The following is a 15,548-nucleotide window of genomic DNA, read 5'->3' as shown; positions in this document are numbered from 1 at the left end:
GTTCAAGTCCTGGTCTGGACTTTCTCTACTATGTGCCAGATGTTATGCCAGGTGTGGAGGGTACAAAGAAAAGCCAACAGTCCCTGGTCTACCCTGACCTCATTCTCAGGCCCTTAGGTAAGGGGGAAGGGAAATAGGAGGACCCCAGCCTGACCCAGGGGTAGCCCTTTCCTCTCACCCCCCCCCACTCTCCTACTTTCCGTATATATAGTAGACACACAAACATCCTATCTATAATTTTCACAAACTTTTGAAGCTTTGAGAGACCTTACCCCTCATTTTATATTTCAGACTTGGTATTGAGGTAGATGGGTGTATTTAAGAACTCAGTCTAGCCTTTCTATTAGACTCTTTAAAAAAAAGTTTAGATAGTTTTCACTTTTACATCATTTTTTCGTCTTAAATTTACATTTTATATGTTTATATGTTCTTCCCCCTTCCCTATGTATCAGGTTTCTACTCCTAACAAAGAATAAAAGAGAAAAAAGTAGTCCAGTAAAACTAATCAAGTCTTACCATAGAAGTACTAATGATGACAGTTAAAATTTACTCTGTGCCAGACATAAACTTTATACTTATTCTCTCATTTGATCCTCACAGAAGTACTGAGGGGGGAGGGAGGGGTGCTATTATCCCCATTCTACAGATGAAGAAGCTGAGGCAAACAGAGGTGAAGTGTCTTGCCCAGGGTCATACAGCTGGTAAGATCTGAGCTCTGGTCTTTCTGACTCAAATCCTAAAACTCTATCCCCTGTGCCACTTAGCTGCCCCTGAATATGAAATGTGAAATGTTCCGTTCCCATTGTCCTCCATCTCTCCAGACAAGGGAGGGAGGTGCATGTCTTTTCATAAAGTCAAATTCCTGTGCAAATTCAAGTTGCTGCAGTTATTGTTATATAATAGTAGCTGTTAGGTAGATGGGGAAATTGAGGCTCAGATTTTTATTTTTATTGCCAGAGCGAGGAGCTGAAGCTCACAGATGACAAGTAACCCGTCTAAGGTAGAAGAATGAATCGGAAGCACAGGTCGGGCTCCCGACTCGCAGTCCTGCGTTCTCTCCAGATCCTGGGTGATTCTTCCTGGACTCCTAGAATGGGGGGGTCGATGGCCCAGTTTACAGATGGGGAAGCTGATGCCCTCTGCTCCTCCGCTGGCCTGGGGCGCGGCGCTGCACGGTGCAGGGCTGCTCTAAGGGCTGTCCCAGGCTGCCCCAACACGTATTCCCGCTTCAGGCTCTGCGCGCGCCAGACAGGTGGAACCACAGCAGCTGGTCCCTGCGGGGGGTGAATTTCTCCTGGGTCTCGGCGGGGCGGGGGTGCGCGGGGGCCGGGCAGGGCAGGGCAGGGGGCGGGGCCTGGCAGGCGGAAGTGGCCCGGGGCGGGGGCAGCGGCGGTCGGCTGGGACCGGCCGCGGCGATGGGAGCCCGGGGCACAAGCGGCTGCGGCGGCGGCGGCTGCGGCGGCGGCGGCAGCGGCAGGGGCTGCGGCGGCCGGGTCGCGGGAGGCTGGAGGCTGGACACGCTGGCCGGATAGAGCAGGGCCGAGCGCGGCGGAGCCATGGGCCGGGCCGGGGTCGCGGCGGGGCCGTTGGCGTGGCTGCTTCTCCTCAGCTTCACCCCCTCGGCCGCCGCCACCGCCGCGGTCCCCGCCGGCAACGCGAGTGGCGGCGGCCCCGGTGAGTGGGGGAGCGTCGCGCAGTCCCCAAGCCGGGCCCGGGGCCGGCCGGCGGAGCCCAGGAGCAGCGGGGAGGGGCGGCCCGGCAGGGGGCCGAGGCGGGGCTGGAGAAGGGGCGCCCGCACGCCTCCCTCATTGTGACCACCCCTAATAGTATATGTGCCCACGGGGCCCGTGCACCTGCCCCTTCTGCGCGGCGGGCGGGGCGGGAGGCATCCTGGTGGCCTGGGGGGCCGGGGAGGTTTGGACTTGCCAAGGCTGCCGCTTCTCCCACCGACCCACTGTGTGACCTTGGGCAAGTCACTTCCCCGCCCTGGCTTCAGTTTCCTCTTCTGTAAAGTAAGGGAGGGGGGAGAGGCTGGACTGGGACTCTAGGCACCTTAAGCAGCTTGGGATGGAGGGAGTCCATTCCTTTGGAAAGTTCTTCCTCGAGGGGAGTCATCAGAATTTATTTGGGAGGGCAGGTTCCTAATTTTAATTGGAAAAGGAGTATGGGGGGAGGGAGTGTTCTTTAAACCCCATGCTCACCGGGCAGAGATGATACTTCGAAGCTGGTCTCCAATGGAGGCTCTGGCCAGGGATTTGGCAGGTTCAAAGGACCCGAAAAGTTCCCAGACAGGACCTAGAGACCTGATTCAACAAACACAACGAACATTTATTAAGTACCTACTGTGTGTTCCAGCCACTGTGCTAAACCCTAGACCCGAGGGACCTCTGGCCCAGGTCCAGATAAGTGTCAGATCTCTCCCAGACCAGACGCTGTTGTGAGTAGTGTGTAGGTATGGCCATTTAGCTCTCTCCTTTGGCTGTGGTGAGTCTGGTTTTAGTCTACTCCATCCTCCCTTATAATGATCTATTCTCAAGTTGGCCTTGCTGAGTGATACGCGCTTTGGACTTTAAGGTAAGCTTCCTTAGTGTCCCCTGACTTGGTGTGGTTTTGAGGTAAAGCCAAGAGGAGTGAAGATACTCTTTGTTTCAGATAGAGACAATAGGCTGAGCTTAGGAGTATCTTGCAAGTAGTAGGTGCCTAATAAATGTTTAATTTAATTGGGTAATGATTTCTTGATTGAACTGCTGGAGGACTGGATTCTGGAATAGAATTCCTGAGATTAAAGTGCTGGGCTGACTTCCTTCTTTGGGCCAGGATGTGGAGGTACAAACAGTCTTGAGTTAGGGTGGGGCTGTGACCTTTGAGACTTTTCTCTTTCCCATCTAAGAGCCCTATTATAGGGCACTTAAGGGGACTGGGGAGGGGACTGGATTGTAAACTTCTGAAGTGACTTGAAGAAATGGTCTCTTTTCCTTTTTTAATCCCCTAAAATTATGTGGGGACCTCAGGCCCCAGGGAGACTTTTGGGAGACTTCTTTCCTTCCCTTTAGCTGTTTCATCTTTTTCTTGCAAGGTATTGCTTCAAGAGATGGGGGAAACCACATGACAGAATTAAGTGGCAACTTTTTTTGGAGGGGGGGAATCTTATTTTAGCTTTTAAATTGGACAGAAAAGTAAAAATGACAGAGTGGGAGGTCTGTTGGCTTGACAATTCAGCGATTTATTAAGCACCTGCTCTATATTTATTTAAGAGTCACAATCACTGGGGCTTCCAAGGAAGAAATGAAAAACTGTTCCTGTGACTGGTACAACTTATACAGAGATTAGTAAACACAAAATTGAGGAAGAAGAGAGGACTGACAGCTAGGGAGATTAGGCAAGGCTTTACCTATGCTGAGCTTTAAAGAAATCTAAGGATTTTAAGAGACTGAGCTGAGGAGGTAGGAAGTGTGTTCTAGGCGTGAACAAATGAAGCAAGCACTTAATAAATTCTTACTCAGCACTGTGATCCATACTGGGAATGCAAACAGAATAGCAAGACAGTCCCAGCTCTCAAGGACTTGTATTGTAATGGGATAACAACACAAATGGAAGGTTTTAACTGCTAATCAGGTGGAAAGGTCCCATGGTACTAAGGTGCAGTGGCAAAACACTAACTGTTAGTACCTCTTCCTTCATTTTATTTCTACAGATAAATCACACCTATTTCTGATACTAAGCCATTTGATGGTGCCAAGGGCTCTTAACAACAAGAACTTTCTTTTCTGGGTCCTGAGTAGCTGTGGCTGTAACACTTGCAGGAGTAACTGCCAGGCTGCATCTCTGCATGGACTACCTCCCAGGATAATGGCTGAAGGCATTGGAAAGCACTGTTATTCCCAAGGCTCTCTCTCAGACCTCGGGTCCTGGGCTGTCTCCCCCAAAATTGGAAGTTTCACCTTCCTGACATGCTGCTGCCTCCTGTCTTCCCCCTGGGTGCCTTGCTGCTTAATCAAGGCTGGCTTGTCTTCCTTGTGTGTGGTAGTTGGGATGGCTTGTTCCTTCCCCACATTTCCCCAAATGATGGTTATGGGGGCTGGACTGGAAGCAGGACAGGTGGTCTGGGGTAGGGAAGGGAGTGCTGCCACTCCCAGGGCTCCTGTGCTTCTGCCTGTTGGTGGCGGTTGATCAGCATCTGTTGCTTGTAGTGATGAGGAAGTTCAGCCTCCTCTCCACCATCACTTATCCCCTCAATAAAAAGCATGGGGTGTGGGGGCTTGCTGTTTGGGGGCACTGCTGTTCCCAAGGTTTTTGGATGCAGTCTGAGAAGAGATGATGGCTAAGGTGGTGGTTTGGCTTACCTTGCATATGCTGCCTTCTGTCTCTCCATCAAGGTGCCTGTCCTGAGGACCAAGCTGTGTGAAGGTAGGAGATGGAATGCTGAGGTTAGATAACTTGTAGGACAGTTGATTGGAATCTAGAGTTTGCGAAAGAGAATAATGTGAAATAGGCATAGAAAGGTATAGGCTGGAGCCAGATTGTAGAGAGCTTTAAATCATAGGCTTGTATTTCATCTTAGCAGAAATAGGAAGCCTCTCGAGTTTGTGGTGCTTTAGAATTACTTTGACAGCAATGTGTCAGGGTGGGGTTGGGGGGGAATCCTGAAAGCATGTAGAGCAATTAGGAGGCTGTTGATGGCTGCTTAGAGGTTGGCCCAGAAGTGCAGAGGTCAAAGAAGAGAGAGTTTAAGGGGGGGAAAAAGTATGTTTTGATATCCCTACCAGAGGTGGATCAGTGCTTTGGAGTAGTTTATTTTCAACTGTCCCCTTGGCTTCTCTGAAATATTTCTTCCCAGCTCCTGTTCCTTCCAGGAGTTGTGCCTTCTAGGTTTGCACTGTTTGGAATGAAGGTCTGTTTTTCTTCTCTGAGTATTGAATTCCTGATTTAATTGCTTCAGCACCAGTTTCCCTACTTCTCCCTTCTACCCTCCTACCTCAGGACTAAAGGCCTAGGTAGCTGGGTTATTGCTACCCCATTCTTGAGGGGAGGCCTCTGTCCCAGAGTGACCCCTCCAGCTGGCCTATTGCTTATCCTTTGTCTCACCTTCTCTCTCCCACCCCCTCCTACCTCCAACAGTGGGCCTCTGCTTGCTTACCTCCAAATCATATTCCAGACTGCTTTTGGAGCAAGGCCAGCCCAGTCTCAGGAGAACCACAGGCCCCCATGGATTCTACCTGTGCCTGTGAATTGGGCTGTAAGCACAGAGAGATTATTATTTTCCTTGGCCTTAGTTCTTTCTATCCAACTATGGCCTAATACATGGGCTGGGGGCAGGAACAGGTCAGAGACTGATGTTTTCAATGGAAGCTGGGAAGATTTCCAGACCAGAACTTCTGGCCCCTCTGCTCAGGAATACTTGAGGAGGCAGGTGGGGTAGGGGGTGATTCTAGGGCAGGGTTTTCCCTGGCCTGCTTATCTTTCCCTGGTGTTTGTGAGTGATGGCCTAATGTTACTCAGTGGTCCATGAATCCATGAACCAAAGCTCTGGGCTTCTTATACTCAAATCTGGATAGAGTACAAGAGGGAGAAATTAGAAGAGTGGTGGGGTTATGTATTTGATGTGGCAGTACCTGGGCCCAAATCTTACTCTTTGCTACAAAGGAGATTTTTGAAGGAGTCACTGAACTTGTCTCCATTTCTGGGTCACCTGTTACATGCTAGACTGCAAGCTCCCCTTTCTGCAGATGGTGTCTTCTGTATAGTAAACTCTTGAATTTGTTGTAGAAAGGGGAGTCTGAGTCACCACCCTCTTGTCAGACTGGGATTTCTAGAGGATGTTTGGAAGAATGAGTTCCTTGGCATGAAACTATAGAAGTGGATGAACTTACAAATATTTTCATATTCACACAGTCACCCACACTCCCGGACTCTCTTTGCCACTGGGTGCCCAACTTGTCATCTTTCTGCCTTTCCTTAATCTACCATATCCTGCTCCTCAGACTACTGATGTTTTGCCCTTGTAACTTTCTTAGTGTGGAGGACAGGTCAGCCAAGTTTTAATTGCATTTAATTGAAGCTGTCAAGTTATGGGATTATAACCCTGAGCCGGGTCACTGAGCCCTTTTAGTTAAGGCCCCAGGCTGGCTGGTCAAACACCTTTCCTTCTAGGGTCCCAAGGGAGTATCGACTGGATGTGATTGGATTATCTGTCCAAAGCCCTTAACACTGTCTTATATCTTGGAAAGTATTCTCCAAAGGAAAGCCTATCAAACTGAGCCTCTTGGTGATGTATGTGTATATGTATATGTATATGTATATGTATATGTATATGTATATGATGAGATGGGAGTGTCAAATCTTCCCCCTTCAGAGAGAAGTAGAAGCTGCTGCTATAGATGTCTGGTCTCTTCAGGAAGCTTTGGAGAAAATCAAGCCTTATCTGTTTGCTTAGCCAGTGTCCTCAAGGGACTCTTTCCCTCTGCCAGCTGCTTTTTCCAGGGATGCAGTTTCTGGGACAGCTCCTGTGTCTACTGCTTTAACTTCTTAAGACAACAAGACTCTGTTGAAGTGTGGCCATTTTGTTTAGGGGCTACAGTAAATCCTGATAAGACAATGTTACCACTTCATGTTTACCTACCATTTACTGTGACTTCTGGTATTGTAGAAGGGGCCATTCACCAAGAGAAGCTATGCTGGGTTCCCAGGTTTAGTCTAGAGTTGCTGCTCTCAGCCTTGGAGAACCCTGTCACTCTTTCCCTCTGACCCCTTTGAAGGTACAGCTATAAAGGCAGGCCTGTCCTGATGTCCTTAATTTTTTTCTTCAAACCCTGCCCCTAATACTGGGAGGGAGACTTGAAGTGTGATGGAAAAGGTTAGTTATTTCAGATCAACCTGGATTATTCAACAATGCATTTTTATCTGGGTTAGTCAGCCCAATACCTAACAGCAAGATTTTACAACATTACTATAGAGTTGGATTATAACATATTAATAACCTCATTGGATTGAATTGAAGTACAGGCATATCCATTATCACATTACCCTGACCAACCCATTTCACAATAAACATTTATTTTAGTGCCCTTCGTGTGTGAGAAGCAGTGCTGGGTATTAGACATAGATGTGACACAGATCAAATGTGCCTTGAAGGAAAGGATATGGATTGGAGATAAGAGGAAATCTATTCCAAGCATGAAGAATGATATGAACAAAGACAAAGGGATAGAGACCAGTCCATTTTGGCTGGAATTGTAGTCTACTGAAAGAGATATACTAGTATGAGAGATGGCTGGAAAAGTAGGTTGGAGCCATATTATGGATGACCTTCTGTTACAGAATTAGGAGTTTGTTTTTTATTGTTGTTCAGTCATTTCAGATGCTTCATAACCTCATTTTTGGTTTTCTTGGGAAAGATCCTAGAGTGGTTTGCCATTTCTTTCTCCAGCTCATTTTACAGATGAGGAAATTGAGGCAAACAGCGTTACGTGACTTGCCCAGAGTCACATAGCCAGTAAGTGTTTGAGGCCAGATTTGAATTTAGGAAGATAGTCTTTCTGACTCCAGGCCCTACACCAGGGGTGAGAAAACCTGTGGCCACATGTGGCCCTTAAACTTCTTTGACTAGATCCAAACTTCACAGAACAAATCCCCTTAATAAAAGGGCTTGTTCTGTAAAATTTGGACTCAGTCAAAAGGCCTCACCCAAGCACCTAGAAGGCCACATATGGCTTCACTGGTTTCCCATCTCTGCCCTGCCCCACACTCTTATCTACTGTGCCACCTAGCTGCCCCTCTTCGGCTTTAGGGAATCATTTAGGATTTTTTTAGAACAGTGACCCAATCAGAGACTATTGTATAAAAGCTGTTCTCATCCCCATAAAACTCTGTGATCTGAATCTTTGCTCTATTTGTTTCTTTTTTCTTTCTTTTTTTTGTTTTTTGGTGGAGTACAGGGGGGGATTATGGGTGGCTGGGACAGAAGCTTGATGGGAGAATTCCCTGCCTCCTGGGAGATTGCTGTAGCCTCCCTTTAAGAACGCACAGCCTACCTCAGACCCTCATGTCTTCTCTGTATCTCCTTTTAATCTGCACTATTCACTGCTTCCCTAACACATTTTCTGTACTTTTCCACCTTGTGGCCTTTGTTCTCACTGCCCCTTTCACCTTTACTGCATTCTGTCCTCATTCTGTTTATTGACAGACTGCCCAACCTCTAAGGCTAAATTCAAAGTTACACCCTCCGTGAAGCCTTCCCAGATTCCTTCCCTCCTCCCCTCATCAGAAATGAGCTCTCCTCTGTTATCTCTCCTATGTAATTATCACACTGTTTGTATTATGGGTTGCTATAACATGATCTCCAAAGAATTGAAGCTGGGGATCACCCAGAGGGTAATAGAGAAGCATGAGATGGATGTGAGCAGACTACAACCTATTATGCCAAAGACCGTGTAAAGGATGTTGTCAGAGACTTGTATGACAGGGAAAGAGCTGAGTTGACTGTTGGCTAGAATGGGGGATCATGATAGGCAGCCTCTGTCCTCCGTTGGCCTAGATGCAGTGCCAGGAGAGTGAGAGGAAGTCCCCAAGAAGAGGCCCCCTGTGGCAAGGGCATGAACCAGAGTGCCTCAGCTTAGGATGAGTTCTAATCTGAGTGGGCAGGGTCAGTGAGCTCATCGCTGGAAGGAGTGCCCACATCACAGATTTATTGGAGCATATTCACGTAATCTCCATCTGTGAACCTATTGTTTCCTCTCCTAAATGGAATGGTGAGCTCTTTGAGGGCAGGGACCTTTCTAATTCCCCTTTGTCTTCACCTTAGAGCCTCCACAGACCCATACACATAGCAGTTGTCAGGAAATATTTCTTGAATTCAAACTCTCATAATAAGGTCATGAGGTGTGGAGAAGGCAATGAGGCTGAAGAGGACGGGACCGACTCTGGCTAGAAAGCTGAGGAGAGCTGAGGCAGGAGGCAAGCTGAGACTTTTACCCGGGTTGCATCTGATTGCTTTGTTCTGGGAACATATGACCAATATAATGTTGAAGAAAATGATTAGTAATGAATAGTCATTGGAGGGGCCTGGCCTAGATTGAGAAGTTGACAAGATACCCTGCTGCTAGTCCAGGCTCTGAGAGATAGGGTACCTTCAATCTCAGGGAGAGGAGAACAGGCTCAGTCTGAGTTACTTAGAGGATTATTTAGTGGGCTCTATCCCCAATATTTCTATCTCTAACATGGAGATGAGCAAACTGAGTCCCAAAGAGGGGAATGGACCTACTGAAGGTCACATAGGGAGTAAGACAGAACTTGGGTGGACCTCCATCACCCAAATCCTATTTCAGCTGTCTGAAATACACTACCTCCTGAACTCAAAGGAGCAGTTCCTTCATGGAAGAGTGAATCCACCATAAGGATTCAAAGAAGAAGACTAGATTTCCCTGTCCTTGTCTAAGGGCCCCACTGGGTGTGCATGTGTATCACAGTGTTTGGAGGATTGGTATATATTTGAGCCTGATGTGTTCTTTGGGAATGAGGCTTTGGCTTAGTCTAATCCCTTTGGAGCTGAGTTGGCCCTGGGCCTCACAAGGGCTATGTGAGCTATTCAGGCTGAGTCAGCTACCCAGGGGACTCAGGCATCCTGACACCTAGTTCTCACTATGCTGGGGGTCACTGCGGTGCTTGAATTTCTAAGCATATCCCTTAGTACTCCTTTCTGGCTCCTCGGGCATGTCAGTGGGTCCTATATCCTCCCTTGATTCAATAAAACAAATAAAAGAGGCTGAGCCTTCAGCTCATGGGCTGAAGTCCCCAGGGGGAGGCTGGTGTGATTCACTCACAACTTTAGCAGATCAGGACTTCCACCTGTGATCATGGAACTGGAAGAGCCTTCAAAGGTCATCTTGGCCCCTCTCTACCTGAAGGAGAAAGCCCCTCCTCTTCAGAATCCACAAGTTCTTGAATAATTTCCTTGAAAATTGACAGTGAGAAGGAAATATTCTGTAGCAAGGCTTTGGTTTTGTGAAGTTCTTCCTAATATTGATGTGATATCTGCTTCCATAGAACATCTAGCCATTGGTTCAAGGTTTGCCCTGTGGAGCCAAGCAGAATAAAGGAACGAATGCCCCATGGGATCCCTTTACATGTTTTTAGACAAAGCTAATGACTCCACAAGCATCAAGAAATAATAAGAGAGCCAAAAGATATTTTAAGATGGTCATTATGTGCCTAAGTCTCCTCTTCTCCAGAATCATAATCCCCAGTTCAGAGGCTCAAAGCTGAGGAGATACCTCCTGGTCCTTGAGATCAGAAGACCTAAACTTAGGTCTGTCACTGTCTGTTGTGTGACTCTAGGCCCTTCACTTTGTATTTTTCTCTCTAGTTATAAGATACAAATGATTTTCTGCTTTTCTCAAATATGCTTTGGCCTAGCATCATCTCTGAGACCACTGCTTTGTCAGCTCTCTTGGCCCTAAGGTCACTGGATTGGGAGTCTCCTGGTAATTGGTCCCATGAGAAATTTACCCCTTACATCCTCTTCCCCCTTGTTAGCGCCTTTCAGTCATTGGTCCCAGCCCTCTATTTACCTCCTGCCAGTCCATGCTGAAAGCATTCACTCAAGGAAATAATTTTCTTCCTGACCTTAGTTGGGTCACAGTAACATTTTTTCCAGGATCCAATCACTTCAGCCATCTCCCTGACACCCTCTGCCATGACATCAGGACTAGGGAAACTGGGGTAGAGATGGATCAGAGGCCTTTAAAACTGTCCACCATCCCTTTCTCCTCTGGGGTTTTCTGCTAGAGGAATTTGGAAGTCTCAAGCCTCTAAATCTTCTATCCTGGGCACCCCTAATCTTGGTATTGGAGTCTCTAGCTGGAGAGAAACCTATTTGAGCTAAGCTGATGCAAAGCATGATCTTTCTTTGCTTCCTGCCAGTCTGATTGGGGAAGAGGGGTCAGAGGGGCACCATGGCCTAGCCATAGGTTGGCTTCAGTATTAAGGGAGCTTGGGAAAAGTTAAGATGACTCTCATCAAATTAGGGGTAGGGCTTTATCTCACTCCGTGTCTCTTTGCCCAGAAGGAGGGCAACTTAAACCTTTCTGGTACTGAATACCACCTGTATTTACAAGCAGGATATTTAACTGTACTCTCCTCTTCACATCAGCTCCATGGTGATTATCATGATGAGAACACTCAATACATCATTTTTTAGCCTGAACTCCAGCAACCTGGTGGAGAACAGTTGTCCATACCTCCAGGTATGGACAAGCTAGAACCTAGGATCTACCACGTATTTTTCCTCTGGGACTTCCTGCTAGAGTTCACTCAGGCCAGGCTAGTAGTCCAAAGGCGGAAAGTGACCCTGGAACAGCATGATGTGGTAGAAATTGTTCTATTTGAGAGCCAGGAGACCTGACTTATGGTATGTAACCCTGAGAAAGTTACATCTCTCTGGGCCTCAGTTTCTTCAATGTAAAATGAGAATAACTCTGCCCTATTCAGTAAAACAATTCAACAAACATTTCTTAAACACGTATGAAAGACAGTGTTGGGTGCTGGCTATAGCTATGACACAGACCCTATTTTCTCAAAGAACCAGAAATCTATTATAGAAAGAAGGGGGTGGAAATGAGATATACCCAAATAAGTGTGGTTAAAAAAATTTTGTTGCACACAGGGATAATTTACTAGGGATAGTTCAAGGCAAAGTGCTAGGAGAAATTTGAAAAGGAGATCATTTTCAATTGAGGTGGGAAGTCAAGGGTTCATGGAAGACATGACACCTGCATGTGACTTGGAAGGAAAGGAGATTTTTCAACAAATATAGCTGGACAGAAATTGTGTTCTTCTATTGGGCAAATGTTATCAGAAAAAAAACATGAAAACAAAAGACAAGAATAGGAGATGGGTAATAGTCCAGTTTGGGTGGCATGTAGAGTATGTGAAAGATACATCCAGAACAATAGATAGGAACCAGATCATAGAGCAATTTAAATGCCAGGATAAGGGATCTAAACTGTTTGGCAAAGCAGTACGTTTCTGGCATGTATAAACTGGAGCAACTAGGTCCTGGTACAGTGCATAAAATGCTGGGCCTAGAGTCAGGAAGATTTAATTGATTTAATTAATTTAATTAATCCTGAATGCCCAGAGTATGGGGAGAATCATGATGTTATTGGGTCTGAGGTGAAGGGGGGATCTCCTCTGCCTCGGTTTCCTCAACTGTAAAATAGGAATAATAATAGCACCTACCACCCAGGGTTGTTGTAAATATCATGTGAGATAATATTTACAAAAAGTGCTTAACATGTCTGGCACATAGTAGGCGCTTTAGAAATGCTTATTCCCTTTCCCCCATTCCTTATAAATGACTACTATTAATAATAGTAGCAGCTTAATTTATATAGCACTTTCTGGTTTTACAATAATAATAACTGACATTTGTATAGCACTTTAATATTTTCAAAATACTGTATGTCATTTCATTTGTTCTTGAGAGCAACCTTGTGAAATAGATATTGCAATATTTTTAAATAAAGGAACTGAGACTCAAAGAGATTAAACGTTTTGCTCTGATACTACAACTAGTGAGTATCAGAGGCAGGATTTGAACCCAGGTTTTTCTTTATCCTAAGTCCACCATCCTGCGTAACAGCCCTGTAAGATGAATAGAGAAAGAATTATGATCCCCATTTTACCAAAGAAGGAAACTGAGGCCTAGAGTGGTCCCACGACTTACCAAGCTTGTAGTACTAATAGATGATGGGAGTGGCACTCCAGTCTAGCTTGTTCCACTCTTGAGACTACCCAATGACTTTTCCACTACATTGCTTTCTTATAATAAAGGTCTACATACAGGAATATAACTCTGGTAGGTAGAGACAGCGTTGACCCACTGATGACCTAGCATCAGTGACTCATGACTTCTGTGCTCAGAGTACATATTGAGGACTTCTCTTTATCCATCTTTCTCAGCCCAGAACCTGATCCTCTGTGTCTCGGGATATATGGAGGGGTGGGAGGGAGAGAGCTCAGTATGTTGAAGCAGAGGATGGGCATAGGTTGTTTGAAGCAAGTTGTTGCTTGCCCCAGGGGAAATCTTTGCCCCACCCTAAATGACCATTTCTTCTTCTCCCCCAGACCTGATGTATTCATATGAGTACTTTGTCCAGAGCCCCCAGAAGTTGTCCTTCTACAGCTGGTATGGCAGCACCAAGCTCTATCACTTCCGGGTGCCTTCTGATACGATGCTGCTTCGTTGGCTGCTGCAGGCATTCAAGGGCCCAGGCTCTGAGTGCACAGATGTGGAGATCACCGTGTATGTGACAGCCTGATGCTGTACATCTGCCCCTCATGACACCCCATACCCCTCCTACTGTACCCTTGCCTTTCAGTCAACTCTGCCCCCCACTGGCACACTTCCCACCCCACTCAGCTTCCTGAGGGGGCCCTCAGCCTGCATTTTAGCTTTCTCCCTCATACAGCCTAAACCTAGGCTGCCTAAGACCTGATCTCAATTCCAAACATTTGTTCCCATCTATCCTTCCTGCTGGGGAGAGGTAGCATGGGTCTTAATCCCTCCCTGTTCTTTCTGCCTCCAGCCACTTCCGTTATGGTGCTCCTCCAGTCATTAATCCTCTGGGCACCAAATTCCCAGACAACACCACAGTCCGGCCCTCATTTTCTATAAAGCTTATACACAACAACACCATCATCAATGTCTCCAGCCCCGCACCTGGCGACTGGTTCATTGCAGCCCACTTGCCCCGCTCACCTCAGAAAATAGAAGTAAAGGTAAGAATGGGGAGGTCCTTTCCTTTCTCTACCCTTTCAGGCCCTTCTGGCATGACAGCTTCTCCCTGATGTTGCCTTCTCTTTCTCTTGGAGATCCCACACAAAGAGTACAGTGACTTCTCTCTCCTTTAGGAGTTTCCCCTTCACCTCAGACCCAGTAACATAATGATTCTCCCCATGAAGATCCCCACCATGCCATTTCTGAAATATATATCCAACATTATCCACTCTCCCTCTCTCATCTTTCCCTAGGGTGTGGCTACCCCCTGTACCTACATCTTCCAACCAGACATGCTGGTGCTACGACTGACTGAAGTTACCATTCTACAGCCTGATACACCCCTCTCACAGACCCTCTCTGGCTCCCAGTTGAGGCATCTCAAGTGAGTTGGGGGTCAGAGTCCTCAAGTACAGGGCACTGCATTCAAGAGGGGATTGGGCATTAGATCTGATTGAATTATCAAATTTTAGAGGTACATCTGTTGTCTGTCACAGTTCTGTGCCCCCTTTGCCCCCCAAAATTCATTAACTTATTTGGTCTTCACAATATTCAATTCAATTCAAAAACATTTATTAAATACCTGTTATGTGCAAGGCACTGGGATATATGCTGAGGATACAAAGGTCAGTAGTCCCTGCCCTCTGGGAGCTTACATTCTACTGGGAGGATACAAGATGTGTACAGATAAGTAGATACAAAGTATGTAAAAGTTAGATACAAAATAATTTCCAGCAGAAAAAATTCAAACAAAGTAGCAAGTAAGGTGGTGTTGGGAAGGTGTAGATCAGGAAGAATCTTTTGGGGGAGGTGGCCCCCAAATTGTTCTTTGAAAGAAATCAGAGATTTTGAGAAGCCACGATAAGGAAGGAGGGCGTTGCAGGCAGGGAGGCAGGAGATAAAATGTCTTGGATGGGGAACAGCTAGCAGGTCAGTTTGACTAGAGTCAAGAATATGTGAAAGAGAGTAATAGGAAACAAGCCTGGCAAAGTTCCCATGAAATAGGGGAGGTGAAACTGAAGCCTCAGGGGGGAAGCCTGTAGCTGGTAAATGATACATTAGGACTGGAACTGAGGACTCCTGACTCTCAGTCCCAGACTGAAACTAAATGGCAAAAGGGGTGGGAGGGGAGATTGTAAATGATGTAGCAGAGAGAAGTGGAGTGGGTGGTGGAGGGAACCATGGAGACTGGTGAAGGCCTTGGCTTAGGGCTTTTCCCAGTAACTGAGAGGGAGGCTATCACCAAACAGTCCTTTGGCTTACAGGGTCTTCATCCCAAAGTACACCTCAGACCTCCAACTAGAGCTGAGGAGCTGTGTGTCTAATGGGAGCCAGGTCTGCCCTGTACGCCTCATTGTTGGGCCCAACACCCTGCCCCAGTCCTTTCAGAAGGTCATCAGCTGTACAGACCAGCATGAGCCCTGCCGTCTGCACCTACCTGCACCCCCCTGGGACACTTGGCTACAGGTGACAGCTGAGGGCAGGGCAGAACCCAACGTCAGCGTGACCTTCGATGCTGTTGCCTCCTTCACAGGTTGGCCAGCCCCTGGCTTATCACCATCTTCACAGTCCTGACACTACAGTCATTTTCTGAGGCTTGGGAAGGAGATGCTGTCACCCCGTAGCTCTTTATTCACGCCATTCCTTCCCTTCCTGTTCCTTTGGGAATCGTTGGCTAGGGTCATACCCAGTTGTTCCTAAATCCCTCTTACACCTGTTCAGCTGCCACTATTAGCTAAATCACATGGAATCTCAAGCTGAAGCACTGCCCACC

At 46.9% G+C, this 15,548-nt stretch overlaps 1 protein-coding gene across 3 annotated transcripts in view; it reads left to right on the top strand.

Moving 5' to 3' along the window:
• Positions 1 to 1,503: 1,503 nt before the first annotated feature.
• Positions 1,504 to 15,548, top strand: part of PGAP6 (post-GPI attachment to proteins 6) — a 29,746-nt gene continuing 15,701 nt past the window's right edge. Inside the window, exons 1-5 of one of the 3 annotated variants that reach the window (XM_069107879.1) lie at positions 1,504 to 1,674; positions 13,123 to 13,300; positions 13,584 to 13,776; positions 14,029 to 14,159; positions 15,040 to 15,241. In XM_069107879.1, the coding sequence (XP_068963980.1) occupies positions 1,557 to 1,674; positions 13,123 to 13,300; positions 13,584 to 13,776; positions 14,029 to 14,159; positions 15,040 to 15,241 (822 nt within the window). In that variant the 5' untranslated portion in view covers positions 1,504 to 1,556. Of the gene's footprint in view, positions 1,675 to 11,074; positions 11,241 to 13,122; positions 13,301 to 13,583; positions 13,777 to 14,028; positions 14,160 to 15,039; positions 15,309 to 15,548 lie in introns of those variants that run through there. The other 2 variants (XM_069107868.1, XM_069107875.1) reach the window with 2 other exon arrangements.

The sequence above is a fragment of the Petaurus breviceps genome, unplaced genomic scaffold (assembly GCF_028583685.1).
Source record: "Petaurus breviceps papuanus isolate PSGF00001 unplaced genomic scaffold, PetGlider_PUasm1.0 138, whole genome shotgun sequence".
Classification (NCBI taxonomy): domain Eukaryota; kingdom Metazoa; phylum Chordata; class Mammalia; order Diprotodontia; family Petauridae; genus Petaurus; species Petaurus breviceps.
This window is presented reverse-complemented; position numbering and strand designations above follow the sequence as displayed.